We start from the raw sequence: 21127 nt of genomic DNA on the forward strand, positions 1-21127 counted from the left end.
ACCCCTGAGCATTAATACATTACCCTAAGCCTGATGTATAAAATGGCCTTATTTGATTGGTTAGAACTTCCCACAATGGTAATTTTATTATTTGAATTGTACTCAAGTATCAACTGTGAATATATTAAACGTATTAAAACAAAGCCACTTTACAAAAAGAGCAGGCCTGTGCGTCTTGTTACTTGGAAAGACCCACATTATGCAAAGTAACAGTGGCAAGAAAAATCTGCATTTTGACAGGCAGAAACCTCAAGCAGAACCAGACTCATGTTGAACTGTTATTTGCCACCAATGGAAAAGTTGGGCTTTGAAAAAAATCAGATGTGCAATAATTCCCTGGGACTAGGGAATTAGTGGCAGCCATTGCTGCCAGGTTTCAGTATAATCTAACCCTGCCCATAGCTACCACCTCATTCTAATCAAATGATGCTGATCCATTTTTTTAGACCTTGCACAAACATTTCAAATTGGAACTTTGCAAGATGGATCTGCCTGATGACAGATATGGAGTCTGGCCAATCCATCTGCTTTGTAAGTCAAGACCAGAGTAAAAAACAAAGTGACTGATGAAACACTGGCACACTAGCAATGCCCCCATTACTGCAATACTGCAGAGAGGGAAGACCATATCTTCTTCCACATACCTGATCAAACAAGAGCCCCCCTCTGATGACATTAGGACAGGGGTGTCAAACTCAAGGCCCGGGGGCCGAATCCGGCCCATGGTAAAGTTAGACCCGGTCCACAAGATCATATCATATTTTTATTAAAAGTGGTCCAGCAGTGTAAGGTCTGCAGATTTCCTCCAGTATAAAAATGTAAACTTAACCCTGATGGCTCAAAATATCCTCGTTAAGTCATAAAAGTTTTAAAGTTTAAAGAGTACAAATATTAGAAAAAATCAGAAATGTGGCAAACAAAATTAATTTGTGTTTTCATGTCAAATTTTCAATTTTGCATTTCACAATCATGACTTAAGCTTATAATTGTGACTTTTAATTAAATATTTTGACCTTTAAAACATATTATTTCAAACGTTATGTCATATTTTGACCTTTTAGACTCATGATGTTGACTTTGATTTTATTTTCTGAACTCTAAACTCATAATTTCAACATTCTCTCTTATACAGCTGCCTTTTAATTTTGTGTTTTGACCTTTTGAACAAATAAGTTTAACTTTTTAGCTCAGATTTTGAGCCTTTAAACTTATCATTTTGACTTATTTTATCTCAAAATCGTTCATCGTGAGTGCAAAGTTTTTTTCCCCTGTAATTTATTGCTGATAAAAATGAGGATGACAGTTTATGGTTAAATGTTGTAGGCCCTCAGGTTTGACCTCAATTCAGAATCCGGCCCCTGCTGTGATTGAGTTTGACACCCCTGCATTAGGACAATCCAAAAACTTCAGTCATGGTTGCAAACTGCACACAAAATGTATTTCACTCTTCATATTTTGCTGTGGTTCAGTATCTACATTACATATTTCACTTCAGTGCTGATACTGTTGCATTGATTGGATTAACATAATCAATTTAAATAATGGACAAAAAACTTCAGAAACTTTAGATCCAAACCTGTTTTAACATGTTTCAAGAGATAGCCTGGTGATTTTAATTAAATACAAAAAAAATGATTAATTCAAATATGTATGTGTTTTTTTCTAGCTACAGCTTATTACATACCACCTGCCAGCATCTGGCTAGCCCCATCCCCTAATGTTGAAAATGAGGCAGCATTTGCCATGGCAACCACAGCTCTCTAAGGCAGTCGCAACTAATCCTCAGAGGCTCACTCCACTCTTATTTCTCCTAAGAGGGTTTTTACCAACAGCACCAATGCCCAATAATTCTCTCCCAAAAAGCTCTGGATCGTCTGTTTATCCAACTGGAGGAGGGAAACGAGCCTAGGTAGTGAAGCTGAGAGAAGCAGAGGGAGGAACGGTAAGCGCTTTCCATCTGATTTGTCTCTGGCATTACTGCAGCTTTTCTCCTCTCACTGATCGGTCTGTTTGACCTGCAGGGTGCTCAGTGTGGGAGTATGTTGGAATGTGTTGCCAGAGAGCTTTGGCATGTTTTGCACTGTATTTTTGATCTTTGATGACTCAGAGATCATACAGCATAAGAGACCTTTAATGTGAACATCCCTAAGGGGATTTACAATGGGTGGGTTGGGGGTTGAAGGGGCTCATGGTCAAAACACTACATGTGCTAAGCTCTTGGCTCCTTCTTGAACAATTGATGTTGTGAAACAGAAGCTGGTGCATCATTTGGATCATGCTACTGTATGTGCTGACAATGTTAGAAAATATTTATCTATTTAGGCTACAAACCAAAGAGATGCAGCCACATACGCGCCATTCAACCACCAAATCTGGATCACTACTTTGTCTCAGATTTGGATCTTTGTCTGTGTCAGCTATTTATTTGTGTGTAATAGCCTTTTCACTAGTCCCTAGTTTCCTCAATACTAATTATTTTCTCTACAGTCTCCCCCTTCATGCCCCCTTCTCCCTGCCCCTGTGCTCTCTCACTAATCCTTTTGTTGTGGACTGAGGGGCCCAGGCTTTGGCTGACTGTTCGGCACTGTAAGGGCTGGTTCAGCTGAAGGGTGGCTACTGAACCCTCCTGTATTCCACCATATCAAGGATACCTATTATTGACGCCTCCCACTTCTCTATTTCTGCAGGGGCTCTCTTCATATCAAACTTTTATTCCTTCTTTCCTTGTAAGTACATTTTTTTCATTCCTCACATCCTTGTTGTCTCAACCTTGAAGCCAGTGCTGGGAGCTTGAGGGAGCTGGACTGCCTTGGTGACCATGCACTGCAGTGGTCCCACTTTACTGTTGCTGCTACCTCTTTGGCTGCTGGGGGACTTGCAGGAGGTGGCAGGGCAGGAGAGGGGGTACATGCAGGAGGCTCTCAAGGCCTTGAATCTTCCTCTGGGTACCAATGAAGAGCCAAAGCTCCTCAAGAACTACACCAGTATCCTGATCAACAGACTCCTCTGGCAAGTGCACTGTGCAGAGCAGACCGGTACCACCCAGGACTTCTGCGAAAAAGTAAGGCCTACAACATTCTTAACACGATCCGACAAGCATCTAAATAAATTAAAGAGCAACTTTACAGCAATATTTTGAGCACTAATACGTATTCGTTTCAGTCTTGGCTGTTTATTTCAAGCTTGTTATGACTGGAATGTGAGTGAATGTGGAAGCTTAAGTTTTTGACCTGTATTGGGCATTCATGCTGACTGGCTTCAGACTTCCCCTAGTTTGACCTAATAAACTGTATAAAGCTGGGTTAGAGGTACTTACATGTTTGTGAAGCTGGATTAAAAATAGGATTATGTGCGTCAAAACGTGAGAGAGATTAAGACAATGTTGAGTAAATATACACAGTTCATTAGCTACACCTGTTTGCTTCCTCTTGAACATTCTCCTTACGTGTTCTGAGTGGGGGTCTATTGGGTACTTGATTGTTCTCAATGCAAAGAATTCCACTTTTCTCAAGAGCAAAGCAAAGTGCATGCAGTGAAAAGAGCTTATCGTCGAGTGGACTCTTTTCCGAACCCATTTTTCTTGTAAATGAAACATCAAAAATAAAATGTTCTAGTATTTTCTGACTCTGTCCTTAAAATTTGCCTGAAATTTTCTTCTTTTTGCATTTTAATACAGTGCCTGACACCAGATGTTGCTCTCTCTGTACTGGAGAACAATCAAAAGACTTACCTCACCCTGGAGGACTTTCAGAAGATCTCAACTCTTCTGCTGTACTACATAATTAACTTGCGAGATCTCTGTGTGTCAAATGCCGCGTCTCCTTCCTTGCCATTCCCCTCTTCTTCATCTGGAAACTTCCAGCATTATCTTTTGGCTCTCACCAATCTACACCCCACTGAGGACAACAGTTTCCTATCAACCAGTGAAACAGAAAGTATCCTGCAGATTATCAACCAGCACTATGACCCCTCCTACCAAGATACTTCTTCAGATTACCAAGTAAGGAATTTTATTCAGAGAGATCTTTCCAAAGTAGGAAGATGAACAACTGGATGTGATCATTTGGCCTTTCATTTTACAGTGTATTGATGCAGTTCGCCTCTTCAAAGATGTAAAAGTACAAGACAAACAAGGAGCTGGTGTGTCTTCTGTGCCCAAAATGGCATCAGGGATCATCAGTCATATCCTGCAAGGCCACTGTTTCAAACCCAAGAACCTTCCATCTCCAGCTTTCTTTACAGACTACATCTTCCAGTCATTAAACCGCACAAGTAACCTGCAGATAATAGGTAAGTACTAGAGCATACTTACTTAAAATTCAATTTTTAAGCACTGTTTATGCAGTACTTTGATGATCAGGGACGATTTCTCTCTAAGTAACTGGTAAGGAAAGAAACTAGGGAGCTCTGGCTTGGGACAGTGCTCTCAGCTACACATTCATCTTAAATAAAAAATAACAGTGTGGTAAAAAGCAGCTATAAAAGCGATGGGAAGGAAGGACTAGCCTTCCCTCAGAGGATTGTAAATGAGCCCTCACATATTCTGTTTCCTGGATTCTAAGCTGTCAGGTGACATCACATGGCTCCGCCCCCGGTGGTGACTGTACGCTGTGGTGAAGCTGAAAGCCTCAGGCAGTGTTTATTTCATCGACTAAAACTATGACTAAAACTATTCGTCCACAGCCTTTTATTTCATGACAAAAACTAGACTAAGACTGACAAAAATACATCTGTGATGACTAAAACTGACAAAATCTAAGTTTAGTTTTAGTCAAGATGACTAAAACTAGACTAAAATGTAATGTAGTTTTCGTTGGACATCCTAAATCCATGATATTTCACCACTGAATGCCCCATCTCTCCAGGTATCCTCTGCCCAATGCGCCTCTTCCAGTCATGAGAGTAAATAGTGGATTTATGCTGTAAGATGCTCTGCTGTCGCTGTAGGTGACAACAGAACAGACATTTCCCATTCCTACCATCATTTTTTTTTTTTTTTTACAAACTTTTACCCCAGAACACTATCTGAAAGTCACAGTGATCCTATCTATAGGTAGCATTAACTAGCTACTGTTTGCTGATAGGTACTCTACTTAAATTATAAAGCATTTATTCCCTTCATCCTGAAGGCTATAAGGGAAATGATTCTCCACTACTGTAAATACTGAAACATAACTAATAACACAGTAAAGTTCTGGCAGGGTCTATTCTATTCCTTATTATTTTAATGTACATTTTTGGCTATTTTCATGCTTTTATTTAGAGAGGACAGTGGATAGAGAAAAGGAGATGAGAGAGTGGGGATGAGATGAAAGCTGGGTGTGAACCCAGGGCACTCGCATACATGGGGCTCAACCTAACCATGAGGCTATCTGTGCCCCAGCCTTTTCTATTCTAAGTCTATTAGACAGCATTCCAGGTGCTGTATGAAGGTCAGATGTGACCAAAACTTACTGTCTAAATCAATATCTCAGTTTTGCACGATTTTAAAGAAATGGAAAATTAAAAAGCCATGCTGCAGCTCCATGTAGTGGTCAACAGTAGTTGCCACTTCCCTAAGCTGTTCTTGCCCTCCAGTTCTCAGCACCAGTCACATGACTAAAAATTATAAATGTAAGATGTTAGCTTCAGGCAGATATTACAGAGCCAAGAGTCATTTTAAAGAACTTTCATTCAAGAATCAGAATATCACTAAAAAAAGCTAATAACTAAAGCTAAACCATGCAGAGGAGTCAAAGCAATTTTTTCCCATAAGTATACAGCCATTAGTATTTTTTATTTCATATTTTCTATGTTTTATTATAGCTATTTTTCCCAAGCTGACATAGTTACAAAGAATCTAGTCATCAATGGGGAGCAAGTGAAGCTAAATAGCTAGTTGATGGGGACCAAAAACAGAGTTAGCAGTGCACACTGGACTTTAACAACAGCAGGTAGCATGACTCTGAAGGAACTATGATGCTACATAATACCTGTTGGATGAGGCTGCTGCTAGTTTACTGTTTGTTATTGCTATATCTAATTGTAATGTGACCACCCCACTCTTTCATCTGTTTTAGAACTTGTGTTAAGTCTGTTTTTCTGTTGGAAGATGTAGGGGTGAATTGCCAGTTTCTAACCTAGTTTTGTTGTTTGTTTGTTTGTTTGTTAGGGGGTTGAGGTGAATCAAATTCATAACGGGCGTATCATTTTCCAGAGACGATGAAACTTCTCAGTTTTAACATCTGAATTTCTGCTAATTTCAGTCAAACATTGATGTTTGCAAGTCATACCACTTTGTTTTCATTTATATATTCTAAACAAGGATCCAACTTTTTAGGAAACAGGGTTGTAAAATAACTTTTTGTCTGTTTCTGGTGGGGTATCTTAAATGAAGCATAAGTACAGACAAAAAGAAGCATTACAAAATATTTGCAGTCACATCACTAGCCATCATTAAAAGACCGTTCTTCAGTTTTGACTCTGTTTTCAGTCTATACCAACATTTTCAGCTGCTCTTGCTCCCCTCTGCTCACAAGGTTTCAGTTTCTGTCTGGGATTTCGTATTGAGAAAGTCATTTACTTTCATAATAGTGTTTTCCTTTCTTAGACTTGGAGGAGTTACTTCATCTTCTGGGAGTAGGTCGGGGACAAAGTGGACACTCTCATTCTAGGAATAAGCGGAGCATCACAGGGACTGGACACTTAGTGGACGGTTGTAACCATGAAAATCAAAAAGGCCAAGACTGGGGACAGGTGAGGCTGAAGCATTATTTGACTTGATTAAAACAGAAACTCAATCTCCTCATGTTAACGCTGTCCCAGTAACTAAGCCAACATGACTGTCTACTACATGCAGCCACCTCAGGCTTGTTTTGTCCTTATTTATCAATTTTCCTTTTCTAAATCTGAACAGGTATGTTTCTCAGCCAATCAGCTGGTGGATATTTTTGAGCTGAGTCCTACATCGCCAATTTCTAAAGAGCACTTCAGACAAATTTGCCCAGCCATCATTCAGCAGTTGCTAGGCAATGCCTGTGAGACTGGGGCACAAAAAAGAAGAGGAGCCCCACCCACTACTTTTGAGAGTAAGATAATTAATCTTTTTTTCTCTCTACAGCCTAATGGTAAAAGATTAATTAGCCACTTTTTTCACAGATTCTGAACAAATCTGGAATATTTAATTTTAAGGTCATTAACTGTTCTTTTAAACATACTGTGAGTTAAAAAACGATAAGGTTTTCTTCAATTCTGGGAAAGATATAAAAAGTAACAGTCTAAAGAGCAATGCAAGAAATGAACTTAGAGTTGTTGTCTGGCTAAGGAGTTGTGATAGACTACTTTTAAAGCCCTGTCATTGTTAAAATGTCCACTCAAGGCTGGCTGCAAAAGCAAGGGAGCCCATTCTGGGTTCCATATTAAAACGCTCGTTTGTACAGAAAAAAAAGGGGGATGTTTACAGCCAGGTTCAGAAATGGCATTCATTGTACCTATAGGTGAACTTCTATCATAATAAGGCTGGACGTTATGTAATAATTAGGGGCCTGGCTAAGTTTTAGTTCTTAGCCAGGAGGCTCAAGGCCTGTCATTGCACCGCCATTTTTTTTCTTGCCAGGTAGACAGAAAGTTAGCAAGGCAGTTTTTCCATCACGGCAAGTGTTATTGATAGGTTTGAAGACTGCATCAGAATCAACATATCCATGTACATCCATCTTTTATACAACCAGTGCAGCTACCAGTAAATAAATCTCATTCTGTAGGAAGAACAACAGTTAAGTAGCTCTTTTACCAGCTAATCAATTAGCCAAGGACAGACTATAACACTGCAATATTTAGCTGTTTACAGACCCCGAACTAACAGTGCAGTGAAAAAGTATTTGCCTCCTTCCTGATATCTTTTTTTTTTTTTGCATATTTGTCACACTTAAATGATCATAGCTCTCACCAACGATGGTGAGAGCCATTATCCACAAATGGAGAAGACTTACAACAGTAATGAACCTTCCCAGGTCTGACTAGTCTACCAAAATTACTGAGAGCACACTGAAAATTCATCTAGGAGGTCACAAAAGAACCGAGATCATTTAAATACCTACAGACATCACTTGACTCAGTTAAGGTCAGTGTTCATGATCCAACAATAAGAATGAGGCTGTGGAAAAATGGCATCCATGGGAGACTTCCTAGAATTAAACCAGTGATGACCATAAAGAGCACAAAGGCTTGTCTCACATTTGATGATCCCCAAGACTTTTAGAGAAATATTCTGTGGATTGAGGAGACAAAAGAAGCCCTTCTTGGAAGGTGTACGTCCCGTTACATCTGGCATTAATCTAGATGGCTTTTTTCTCTTAATAAATTAATAAAACAGCATTTTTTATTTTCGTCCACTATCAAAGGTTGTATGATGATCTGAAACATCTAAGCAGGCAAATGTGCAATAAATAAATAATAAATAAATAAAGATCAGGAAGGGGGCAAATACCTTTTCACAGCACTCTATCTCTAGAAACACTTTCTTCATCTGTGATCACTTCCTGTTCCAGAAAACCTGTCAACAGACAAAATGCTGGATTCAAGGGTTCAAATATTCATCTGATGATGATGCACTAACCATGTGTGTTATTAATGCAGTCTGTGTTATCATCTTAAAGCTCTCTCATCCCTCCAGAGTATGGCTACAGCACGGCTGCCGTCCTGCTCATCACTGTCGGCTCTATGCTCGGTATCTGCCTGATCTTCTTCAACTCCTGCCAGGAAACCTACACCCTCATCCTGCAGCTATTTGTGGGCCTGGCAGTGGGTACCCTCTCAGGTGATGCACTCCTCCACCTCATACCACAGGTATAGGACACAGAGCCACTTCACTTAACACTGTAACTGTGAGTCATGTGAATCATACGTAAATACCAAGATGATCTCTGCTGACTGGAGTCAATTTCTAATTGATTTCTCTTTGTCTACTTTGAAGATTCTTGGCCTTCATCATGACTCTCATGGTGATGATGATGAAATCCTAACAGAAGGGAACGAGTACCTGTGGAGGATCCTGGGAATAATTGCAGGGATCTACAGCTTTTTCCTTATTGAAAGAATATTTTCTTTTTTGGCTCCTTCTCATGGTCATGTGAGAGTTTTCTTTTTTTTTTTTTACACTCAAAGTTTTCCTTAACAAACAAGTTTGTGTTTGGACTAATCTTGCAGAACTGATTGTTGGTCTTGTGACTTTCTGTCATGTCCAGGGTCATTCTAGCGACCTTCCCTTACAGCTTAAATGCAATGGTCAGACACAGAGGGGCAAGTCAATCTCCACTATTCAGCTGGTGAGTCTCATCACTATCAACAAAACGTTATTCTTGCCATTTTCCCTGCTTTCTTAGTGATCAGCGAGGTGACAAAGGGCCTGTGCTTCAAAGCAACTTCAGCATACCCAGGGTAATCTTTGGTTATCTGGCTTCACTCACCTGACAAAGATCATACTAAACATTTACACTGAGCTAGTTTTCCATATGATAAGAAATCCCAAAGATTCTCCGAGCATGTTCACATAAAAGGGACAGCTTTAGTCTCTTTAAACCAACAAGTCTGTTGATGGCTCGTCATATTTCACAAACTCAGAGCAAACTATGATTAATAAAAAAAATAAAGAGGGGAGCACGGACTTCAAATTAAATCAGCACAGCTGCAGAGATAACTGCAGGAAGGACTGGTTGAGAAAAAATGACTCACTGTGTGAATGTCCTAATACAGACTTATATAATCACTCCATCTTTATTAGTGCATAACAAATGTAAATTCAATATCCTTAGTGTCTTCAGTGTCTGACAGTTTAGAAAGATTGCATTTCAGCAGCAGCCCTGGCCTGTACACAGCTGCTTATGGGAATACTTATTGAAACAGAGAGAGGTCAGGGCATTGACTTTTATAAATACAAGTTGAAGGCTTCAGTGCTTGTTTAGTAGGATGACTGCTAAACAAACTAAAATAAGATCATCTGTTTTATAGCCAACAGAAAAAAACTGTATGGGGAAAAAAGTATTAGTGCCAGTCTCTCCCTCCTCCTCTCTCACAATCAGACCACAGAGCTCTGTGATCAAGGCATCTGATTGGTCAATAGCATAGGCAGAGCAACAGGATGACTTATGGGGCTTAAGCCCTGAATGTTTTCTTAAAAGTCGCAAATGTTTCAGGGTGGTTAAAAGTATGTTGCTATTGAGTGTTATAAAAGATAAATGCAAAAAATTTTAAACGGTCAATTTTAAACTTTTTTGAAAGAGGTATTTCGGGCTATTTTAAATAAAACTAAATATTCAGATTATTATTCTCAAAGTCCAGCATTATTCTCTTTCACATTATGGAAGACTGGCTACACACTAGAAGATCTCAAATTGGAGAAACATGGGACTACAGATAGAGGAGACCAGTGGATAGAGTCAGATTCAGGGTTGAGAGAGTGGGGAGAGACATGCAGGAAAGAGCCAAAGGCCAGATTTGAACCCAGGCCGCCCGTGTGCATGGGGCGCACCTTAAACCACTAGGCTATCTGTGCCCCATCAATTATAAACTTTTACACCAAACTCCCAGCCTACCTATGCAGTGAAACTTAAAAAATAAACATCAGGTATTTTTAGGAGAAAGAAGTGAAAATCAGAGAACCTCAACATGGAGTTTTAAAATCATAATGACACTTTTATCCTAGTTAGATTAAGAAAAAGGATTTTTTTTGGTTGAACTGCATAATTTTTGCCCAAAAAAATGCATCATTTGTTTTGTTTCTATTACCATCCTTTGTTTGGGCTTGGCCCCAGATATTTATCATGCCTGGCCCCACCCCTTGCCAGAAGGTCGAGATTCATACAGATTAATCACTTAAACAGAAAATAACCACCACCTTTGTGCTCCTGAAAACCCAGAGTTAACTCTCCAGTTGCTTAGCTAACCAAAAATCCTGCTTTGCAGTATACCCCTGTTGGATAATTAATGCAACCGTTCCTCTCAATAATCAATTTGATATTATGGTAGAGTGTTGGAGGGCCCTATCTGACCAAATCAACTAATCAAAATAAGCCAGGAAGTGTGTAAAGTTGCACTTATGTTCTCTGTGTTGTATTTGTGTTGTACTAACTCTGAGACTATGCATCTTGTTAAAAAAAAAAAAAAAAAAAAAAAAAAGCTGCTTGTTGAATTATCATGTAATGATGTCTGCATGTACAGGCGGGAATTGTGCTCAGGCCCATTTTGGGCTGGAGCAATGTGAGAGCAGGCCAGTACAGGACTTGGGAATGGGGACAATAGTGCTTTGGCACAACACAAGGAACCTTGGCCTAGTGTTATCACACTCATAAGGTTAACCTTCAAAAGACTTTTGAAAAAATACTTACCTGATTGAACTATTTATGTCAGACAGACTGTTTCACATCGCTATTCTAATGCATATGTCTCACATCTCTCAGGGCAACCACCCATAGTCTGTGTTTGGGAAGGGCAGAACCTTTGAAAACAATCTCAGGGGGTGATGGGGCGAACGTTCTGTGTGTCTCATTTATTGGCCAATCAGAGCGGAGAAAGATATGACTAAGTGGGCACAGCTCCGGAAAGTTAACTTGAAACAGTAGCCACTAGGGCCAAACAATTTAGGAGACTAATCCAATTACAACATTGTGATTTGACATTACTTCACCTTTAGTATTTTTTTAAAAAACTCAACCAATAAATCAGTTTTATTTTTTCTGACCAACACAGTATTAGATTGATGAAACTATGGCTGAACAATTCTGAGAAAAAAAAATCTAATTGTGATTATTTTGACTTATATTGCAAAATATTTTTGTACTGAAGGGAATTATTATATTTTTATGTGTATTTAATATTAAGAAAACCATTAAAATATTAGGAAAGTAGGATTTTTTTGTAAACTATTCTAGAAAAATGACACTTGAATGATTGCATGATGTGTAGGGTGTAACATCTCTGCTGTAAAAAAGTTTGAAACTGTTATTTTCACACATCTCAGGTTAAAGAAATGTTGCACCTTTTGTGATCTGAACATTGCAGCAGGCCATATTGCGATTTAATCTTAACTTTGATTAACTAACCAGCTCTACCAGCAGCTATCATTTGTTGTTTTTGCACAGAGATTCTGCAATAAAGGCAAAAAGGAATGCCTGTCTCTGTTCCACAATGAGCAATTCACACAAAGGTGTAACAGAGCCGTGCACGCCCGAGCTTGCACACACACCCCGGCGTCCTGTAATCAGATGGCAGCCTCTGCCTGAGCTGCTGCTTTCAATGAAACTCGAAACTCTGGATTTCTCGGTTCAAAAATTTGTATTTTGTAAATTAAACATGAGGAAGATAACATGAACATTCATTATGATCGATTAGATCCAATGGACTTTTTTTCCTCCATGTTTCTGAGTTGGAGGTCCGACTTTAAGCAGTGTCACAGCGCACGTATTTACGTCGGAGGTCGGAAACTCTAGAGTACCGAGCTCACTTGAACACCTCATAGAACTTTTCAGATGCTGCTGCGAGCAGAGATGTGTCTGCTCTCTCCTCTCCTGTACAGAGTGTGATCAGCTCTCTAACCTCGCAGACTCTCCAGTTAACCCACAATTATTCTTTGTTTTATCCCCCTGTTGTTTTCTCCGATGAAATGCTGCTCAATTAAACCGCGATGGTTTTGAAATCTCCCGTTTATGGAGACAGCAGCACACACTTGCCGTTGGGGAATGCCGTGACGTCCTTTCACACTCATTGCGGAAAAGTCTGTTACGGCTCTGATACTACCTCTCGATCCGGATCAGAGGTGGGGCGAGATCGACCCCCCATTGCGGAACGGTTGCTTTCATACAGAAGGGCGTTGAGGAATGAAGGCGTAACAGACACGGAAAAGAGAGGCAGTGTGAAAGTAGCTATAGTTAACAATTAGTGGAGCCAGTTGGTGAAATGAACCTATGTGAAGCTGTCAAAAAACAACTTTAAATGCAATTCATTGCTCTTTTTTAAAGAAAAGAAAAGTTATCTAATTAAACTGATGCTGCAGCTGCACCTGCTCTAACTGCATACTGGCTTGCAGTACAACTTAACCCTGCCCGTAACTACAGAAAACTCGCCAAGTAATGATCTACTACCATCGCCTATGCATTTGTTGTCATAGTTTTTTGTTTTTGTCTTTTTGTTTTACAAGAGGGCACTACTGGCAAAATAACCAACTATTAAAAAACAGCACATTTTTAAACATTTATACAGCAATAAATGGCCAAACCCATGACTACTCTACAGAAAAATATGAGCACATATTTAGTCGGGGGTTGTATGAATTGATTATATCCATTTTTTAAAAACCTGACTGAAATTCACTTAAATGGAATTTGTCCTGTGCTGTTCTTATATAACAGGAGATTCATAGTGGCGTGGGAGGGAGTGAAGGAACAGGGCATGTAGGATGTTGGAGAATGAGAAGTATTGAATCATTCAGAAAGCACTTCATGTTGTGTGGAATCATGCACAAACGAGTGAAAACATACTTTGAAACTAGGACATTTTTGAACACAATTCCTGCATCTACAGCAATCAGCCAGCCCGCTTTGTCTAACTCACCTCATTTCTCTAATTAGATTTAAAGAATTATAATCTGTGTGCTTCAGGGACCAGTGGAAGACTTGGATTGTCCAGAAACATCTCCCGAACGCACAGACACAAGTAGGCCTTCACATCAGAGTAAACATGGTCAGTATGAGCTTCAAGGCGAGGTCGGATGTGATGTACTTTGTAATAATTAGTCGCTTGGCATGGCATAGAAATCGTCACGGTCTGAGGATGGGCTGTAATGACAAAGTCTCTTTGTGTTCTCCAGGACGAGGGGTTCCTCTGCTGGCTGTGATGGTAATCGTGGGAGACAGCCTTCATAACTTTGCCGACGGCCTTGTTGTTGGAGCGGCCTTCTCCTCTTCAGCAGAGACTGGCATGGCAACCACTGTGGCCATCCTGTGCCACGAGATCCCGCATGAGATGGGTAAGAGGTCACGGGGCTAGCTTCGGGAGGATTTTGTTGTTTTTATTTTTGTGGCTGAGGCCAGAAAACTCTCTGCTGACAACTGCTGACTTTATCTTTTCTGCTTACTGTCTGAAAGGGGACTTTGCAGTGTTGCTCAGCTCTGGACTTTCAGTGAAGACTGCTGTGCTGATGAACTTTCTCAGCGCTTTGACCGCCTTCCTAGGCCTGTACATCGGACTCTTTGTTTCCTCAGAGATGGAAGTGCAGCAGTGGATCTTCACTGTCACTGCTGGGATTTTTCTGTATTTGTCACTAGTAGAAATGGTAGGGGAGGCTTTTTTTAATAAGACTGACAAAATTCTGTATTTCTCTTATTGTCAGTGATCCCATGAAAATGCTATGCCAACAGATAATTTGTCTGTATATTCTGAAATTAACACCTTTGGGCAAAAAATACCAAACTAATCTTATATTAGTTATTCCACTGTTACTGTGGCTATATGGGAAATGCTGGGTTGTGGGTTAGTTGGTACTGAACCTCACAGCTACTGTGCTGTGACTAGTTTCAGTTTCCTGCTAAGCTGACTCATTGGTTGCAGTGAGTTCACCTCGTATGAGTTAGAAAAAGTCTAAACATGTTAGCTGCCTGAATCATCACCAGAATCCCTTTCACTTGAATCCATCACCCCCGTCCTGCAGCAACTTCACTGGCTTCCTGTTAATATCGCACTGACAATAAGATTCTTCTTCTTTCATTCAAGGCTCTCACCTCCATACCTCTTTGACCTACTTCATACCTGAACACCCACTCGTACTCTCCAGTGTCCCTCCTCCATGCTCCTCACTCTACATCCTGCCCACTTGACCTCTACAGGGTCTCGAGCATTCAGCCGTACAGCCCCCTGTCTCTAGATCTCTCTCCCACAAGCCATCCATAACACTGACTCTCTGCATACTTTCAAATCCTGCATGAAAACCCCCCTATTAGCAATTGGCTATTCTTGGATTAATGCCTTTTTCTGCCCTTTACTGCAAATAATATCTGCATTTCATCTTACATTGTTTCCTTTATCACTTCTTGTTTACTTAGGCCCTGAGAATGAGCTGTTTTTATTGTTGCTGTATTGGTAAGGCAATGTTAAGTTTCTTAAAACGACATAAAGTTAACTTGGGCAACCTCCCAGGAATTAAAAAAAATGAGATTGAGCATGTTTTGCTTGCTAAGCTTTATCATTTTTCTTAAATCTATTGAAACAAGTGGAGAACCTGCCCTTTCTTTTCACCCCTCGCCTACCTGTCAAGTAAAAGGTCTGCACTATTCTTTGCAGAGAAACAAGTAGACAGAGAAGTACTCTCCTACGAGTCCTGAGTAACATCTTTAAATAAATACCCTGACTGAGGTCAGACGTCTCCTTGTGCTCTTATTTTAAAGTCTTGTAATAGTTGGTCATTTGTACTACACTGGTTTCAGTCATTTCAGTACACTAGGTCATTTATAATGAGCTCTTTCACTCAATGCATAATTTTGAAAGAGTGAATGTAGAAGTGTTTTGAAACAGGTTTTAAACTGAAAAAAGAAAGATTGTCATTAACATTTAACCTTGGAAAGCCGATGGATTGGCCAGATTCCATGTCTGTCTTCAGGCAAATCCATCTTGCAAAGCTTCAGTCTGAAACATCTGTGCTCAGTCTGAAAAGTTACCGGACTAATTAGCATTGTTTAAAGTCTCTGTAAAATGAAATCAAAACTTTGTGCCTTAACACACTAGAAAACATGGAATAAGTTTGCTGTAAACATGTGAAAACACAGAAGTCTATGTGTGACTGAATTTTTGATATGGACCGTTGGGAAGTCGTTCACCTCTTTCCTACCCTTGCAAAACAGATGGATTCACCTGTTTCCGTGTTTCTCACGGGTAAATCCATCTTTAAAGGCTCCCATCTGAACAGATTGGGCCCTGTAAGGAAGTGACAGGACCAGGAATTACCCCCCCCCACCCCCCAGGATATAAAATCACCGAGCAGTTAATCTCAATACAGTCTGTTGTTAGCTGATGTCACTGCCTTCATTGAAAGTTAACAGCCACTTACATGCTGTGTTTTTGTTCATTGTAAGGTAAATTTCCCAAATCTATCAACTACGGTTATTTGTGGGACATTTAAAGTATCATAATGGAGGGATTTGTGCCAGAAAACAGCAAATTTAATACCCAACTTCTGCCCAATTTTTGTGTGTTTCTGAAGCTTAAATTTATAAACTTTGAGATGGTTTTCATGTCTGAAATTTGGCCTGGTGGTTCATAACACAGTGGCCTGTTACACAACAAACCCAAAACACAGATTTGTTATCACTTCACAGGGACTTGAAGGAGAACATGATTCTAGCAATGGGTGTGATTTAGCTGTACTGCAAGTCTGTAAACAAGGGACGCTGGCGATGAAGCGAGTTAGTTTAAATGTAGCTATAGCGCCAGTTTAAAAGAGCAGAACTGGACTGAATTTTTATTTCAAGAAAAGCAAGGAACACTGAAAGCTTTTATTGGCAGAAAAGTCTTTTTCTCCCAACTGGTTTCAGCATGAGTTTTATTCACTAACTGGCTCCACTGTTAGTAAACAACACTTGCGCCTGCCTGTTGGGCTTATCTTAGGGAGTATACTTTCTGAGGCTGTACATGCCCGCAACACCACTTTGTCATGTCACTTTGATTGGCCTGTAACTAATGTGGAGGACAGAATGTTTGTCTGATCACCCTCAAAGATTTTTTTGAAGGCTCTGCTTTTCCCAGACTCTTTAAAAAATGGACAATAGCATCAGTGGGATACCCTGACAATAAGAAAAAGCACATAGAAATGGAAGAATGTACTAAATACTGCAAAGAAAACTGTTCATAATTTAGTTTTCCTCTCTTTACTTGTATCTTTTTCTAGCTTCCAGAGATGAGCCGAGTGAAGACCGACAGACCTTTCCTCATGTTTGTCCTGCAGAACCTCGGCTTGTTGATGGGATGGGCCTGTCTTCTGCTGCTTGCTCTTTTTGAACATGAACTTAAATTCTAAATGCAGTGAAAATCCTGTGTCTGCTAATGCAAGACTCATACGAAAACATGTTTTCTATTTTTTTATTATCATTATCATTAACCAGCAAATTACCAATCCCTGCTCACATGCAAGTTTTAGTGTGTGCAACCAAGATGCTAGAATAAATCATTATCAGTCAACCAGTCAGTATTTATAATGCTGTAGTCTGAGCACTGGATGACAAGTGAATGTTAGGTGAATCAGTCCTCTCGTTTTTAAATCTCTGATTTATTTTTGTATGTTAAACATGAGTGCCTCCATCTAGACATCAGGAAGTTTAAAGACGCCATATATACAGTATATAAAGCTATAATATGACATTTATTTCCAGCATCAGATGTGCATTCCTGTTGTGAAGTACAACATTGATATTGCCTTGTACAATCAAATCATTTAATTTTGAAGTAACTTGTGACTAGCAAAATATGAAGTACTGTAAATCTACATGTTTGGTTTGCCATTGTCTTACTACTGATGAAGCAATCTTATGAATTTGGTATATTTTACAGATTTTTGCCAGGAAGGTGTCCTCAAAGCCGTGAAATTAGGATGGTAATTGTGTTAAACTAGTGGTTTCAATAAACTATACCTAAATGAACAGACCTTTTGGTGACAGGCTAATACTTTCACAAGCTGGAAGATTCACATTGTACACACTGTAAACGGATTCCCCAATTCAGTGCCCTTTTTACGCCAAGAAAGCTCATATTTTCTTTGGCAATCTTAAAAATATTATACATCTTTAAAGAAACTTTCTAGGGAAAATATTTAATAGTTTATACCTCTTTGTTGGGAATAAGCTGCTCCTAAAATACATTTATTTTGAAAACCTGTTAGCTGAAATGTTACTGTTTTTTTCGGCTTCTCATCTCAGAGGTATTGTTCTTTGTTTTCGAGGCCTCTGTGTGATCCAATATGAGGGCACCTCCACCCACCTGAGTTACTTGTTCACCATCCACCAACCTGGATGACTAATGCTCGCTGTACAAGACAGAAACTCCGGCCCACACAGCGCACACGCTCTTCACTGGTCAGAGTGGGCCTGCAAATAGGAGGTGGAGGAAGAAGAGAATATGATGAGTACATCAGCACAATGAGATAACTAAAACACAGCAAATCAACTTGTTTGTGCACCAAACTGGGTTTGTGTTGTAGGAAGAATCAAGGGGTCAAGAGAAGATTTTTTGCTGTTTAGATCAACTTGCTGTGTCAGCACAAAGGGCTAGGTTTTTAAACTTACAATACTATAAACAAAACCGATGTCTGTTTTGATGCCACAACAACAAATCTACAATCCCTCGGCACCAAATATTGGGTAATCTCTGGGTTTTTATTACCCAAAAAGTCTATACAAATTCCTGCACACAATCTAAATTGCACAAATTGCTGACATTGTTTTGTTTAAAGATTTAGATGGTGCTCTCTTTCTCTTGAAGCAGACTTTGCAATATGTCTGAGATCTAATGTCTTTTCAAAGTTTCAGCACTTATTAATACTACTAACCATTGAAATAATTGAAATCTTTACCATTTTAACATTGTGGTATTGGAAAGTATTAAAAATTTTTGACCAACTTAATCAGAACTGATATCTTTCAGTTAAATTTAAGCAAACAGCATGCCTCATCTGTGTAAGGGATTAATAATAATATAACAATAAACTTTATTTATATAGCACCTTTAAAAATAGATGTTTACAAAGTGCTTTAACAGACATGACAGTAACAAGAACTCAGGGATTCACAAAAAACAAAGAACAAATTAGCAAAAAACCTGACAGAAAAGTCTTGGTAGTCAAACAGGAATCAAAACGAACTGAAACACACACACAAAAAAAACGAAATCCGCACAGTTAAAAGGAACGGGAAGTACGTAGATGATCCTGAGGGCATTTAAAATACTAAAAGATGAAATTATCCAGGAAAAGACAGTATGATAAGAAATGAACGTAAAACTGGATTAATTGCTTTACATTATTTCCACAGAAATGTTTGGATTATTTTGCCAAGCTTTAAACTTGTAATCAAGTGCAAAGTCAGTGGTGTTGACAGTGTCTGGAGATAACTGGGCTATCCCATTAGAAAAAGCTGACAACTAGTATTGTGACTTCCTGAGTAATGTTCAAACAATAGCAGGAAGTCCATTGCATTTTTCTCTTATTCTAGCATTTTTTTTTGCTTTTACTTTGACCAACCCCTTTGGCATTTCCAGGAAAACTTCAGACCCACTGACTTGTGTGTAAATCTGCTCTTTTGCACCAAAGAGGTGTTTTCTTTTTTGGCATGTGTGTGTCTTTTCAAGGCAACTGCTGCCAGGATGGAGGAAGGAAGGGTTTTTTATCTGAGCCATGCTGGTGTTAACGCTGAGTATCCTTACTTGTTCATCAGAGACCTGCCAGAAGAGGAGTTCAGCTGCAGGGTCATCAGGGCAGCAGAAAACACACACAGAGGAGTGGAAAGCTATAAGAGAGAGACAAAGCAGGAAATATAAAAATGTTTTCCATTTTGTTTGAAAGGATCTGAATGAAAACAATCCATTGCACCTGTTTTCTTTTACACAAAAAACAAATGGGATCTCCTTGTAGTGACAGTGTAAAGCCTGTTGCAGACTCAATCAGAACTTGTGAATTTTACTTGTCAAGTAATTTACAGGAAACAAGTGTATATTAAATAGCTCTTCTAAAAGCTGCAGATCGACGGGTCTTTCTTAGAACAATCAACATCCTCTTCAAAAGGATTTATGTCAGCAGTGTATAGAAGCAGCAAATGATTAAAAACTATATATGTTACTTTAAGTCAGGGTTTTGATTAATTGCTTTTTAGTCTTCTCATCTACATTTTATTCTTTTTGTCTTTGTGGGACAGGATAGCTCACAAGATATTCAAACCTGCAACCAGTGTTGAGGACTGTAGCTACATGGGCACCTGCTCTAGCTAAAGTGAAGCCCTTATCATTCACGGTAAACAAAATATACACATTCTGTACTTAACACACACAAAACTAATGTTTTTAGATTTAATGCATGTATGATTCCATTTGGTTTCAATTATACTGCCACAAAACATCTGGTGATTTTAATCTACAACCTCAATTCTAAAAAAAGTTGGGGCACTGTGTTAAATGTAAATAAAAACCAAATTTCATAAACCCATATTTCATTCACAATAGACCACAAATAACATATCAGAGGTTGTAACTCAGACATTTTACCATTTCATGAAAAATATATTAGCTCATTTTGAATTTGATGGCAGCAACACATCTCAAAAAGTAGAGCAAGGCAACAAAAGTATAAAAAGTAAGTGGTACTGACGAAAAACAGCTGAGTGAGCAATTTGCAACAAATTAGGTTAAATGGCAACAGGTCAATATCATGAATGGGTACAGAAGGACAATTTTGGAGAATCCCTCAGAAGTCAAAATAGGCAGAAGTTCACCAATCTGTAAAAAACTGCATCTAAAAATTGGGAAAAGTTCCTCAATGTAAAATTGCAAAGACTGAATATCCCGACATCTACTGTACATAATATCTTCAAAGATTCAGAGAATCTAGAGAAATCTCTGTGCACAAGGCATAAGGCCAAAGGTCAGTATTAGATGCTCCTGATCTTCAGGCATGATTCTATACTGGAAATCCTTGCATGGGCTCAGGAACACTTCCAGAAATCCAGAAAACTTTCAGAATCCTGTTCACTGTCCCATCCACAAATGCAAGTTAAAGCTGTATCATGCAAAGAAGAGGCCATGTGTGAACCCAGCTTTCTTCTCTGGGCATATTTTAAAATCTCAGACTCAGGCAAAATGGAAAACTGTTCTGTGGTCAGATAAGTCAAAATTTAAAATTCTTTCTGGAAGCAATGACACAGAGTCCTGTGGACTAAAGAGGTCCAGCTTATTATCAGCACACAGTTCTGGGATGGCTGCAGTATGTGGTTTGGCAAGACAATGTTAAATCACATACTGCATCCATTATAGCAGCATGACCCTAGTGTTGAAGTCTGAGTGCCCAATAGGCCTGCCTGCAGTCCAGACCTTCCAATAGAAAACATTTGACTCGTCATAAACAAGAAAT

General features: G+C 39.3%; 2 protein-coding genes across 3 annotated transcripts in view; one reads left to right on the forward strand and one right to left on the reverse strand.

Moving 5' to 3' along the window:
* hacd1 (3-hydroxyacyl-CoA dehydratase 1) overlaps positions 1 to 21127 on the reverse strand; it is an 83960-nt gene that overhangs the window by 58540 nt on the left and 4293 nt on the right. For both annotated transcript variants that reach the window (XM_041813935.1, XM_041813933.1), the window contains exons 3-4: positions 19432 to 19514; positions 17992 to 18098 (exon numbers count right to left, since the gene is read on the reverse strand). The gene's annotated coding sequence lies outside the window, so the exon portion shown is untranslated. The remainder of the gene's footprint in view (positions 1 to 17991; positions 18099 to 19431; positions 19515 to 21127) is intronic.
* LOC121527156 (zinc transporter ZIP12-like) lies at positions 1839 to 17649 on the forward strand. Its single transcript, XM_041813932.1, has 13 exons — positions 1839 to 1942; positions 2777 to 3061; positions 3677 to 4000; positions 4083 to 4290; positions 6590 to 6735; positions 6896 to 7067; positions 8651 to 8823; positions 8951 to 9106; positions 9222 to 9302; positions 13629 to 13710; positions 13838 to 13996; positions 14115 to 14302; positions 16907 to 17649. The coding sequence occupies exons 2-13, from the start codon at positions 2819 to 2821 to the stop codon at positions 17033 to 17035; spliced, it is 2061 nt and encodes a 686-aa protein (XP_041669866.1). The 5' UTR covers positions 1839 to 1942; positions 2777 to 2818; the 3' UTR covers positions 17036 to 17649.

The sequence above is a fragment of the Cheilinus undulatus genome, linkage group 19 (genome assembly GCF_018320785.1).
Source record: "Cheilinus undulatus linkage group 19, ASM1832078v1, whole genome shotgun sequence".
NCBI lineage: Eukaryota > Metazoa > Chordata > Actinopteri > Labriformes > Labridae > Cheilinus > Cheilinus undulatus.

Bases quoted from the DNA above. Each gene is read 5' to 3' on its own strand.
- LOC121527156 (XM_041813932.1), top strand. From the start codon at position 2,819: ATGCACTGCAGTGGTCCCACTTTACTGTTGCTGCTACCTCTTTGGCTG. The intron at 4,291-6,589 runs GTAAGTACTAGA...TTCCTTTCTTAG, and splicing joins AAGTAACCTGCAGATAATAG to ACTTGGAGGAGTTACTTCAT. The intron at 6,736-6,895 runs GTGAGGCTGAAG...AAATCTGAACAG, and splicing joins AAGGCCAAGACTGGGGACAG to GTATGTTTCTCAGCCAATCA.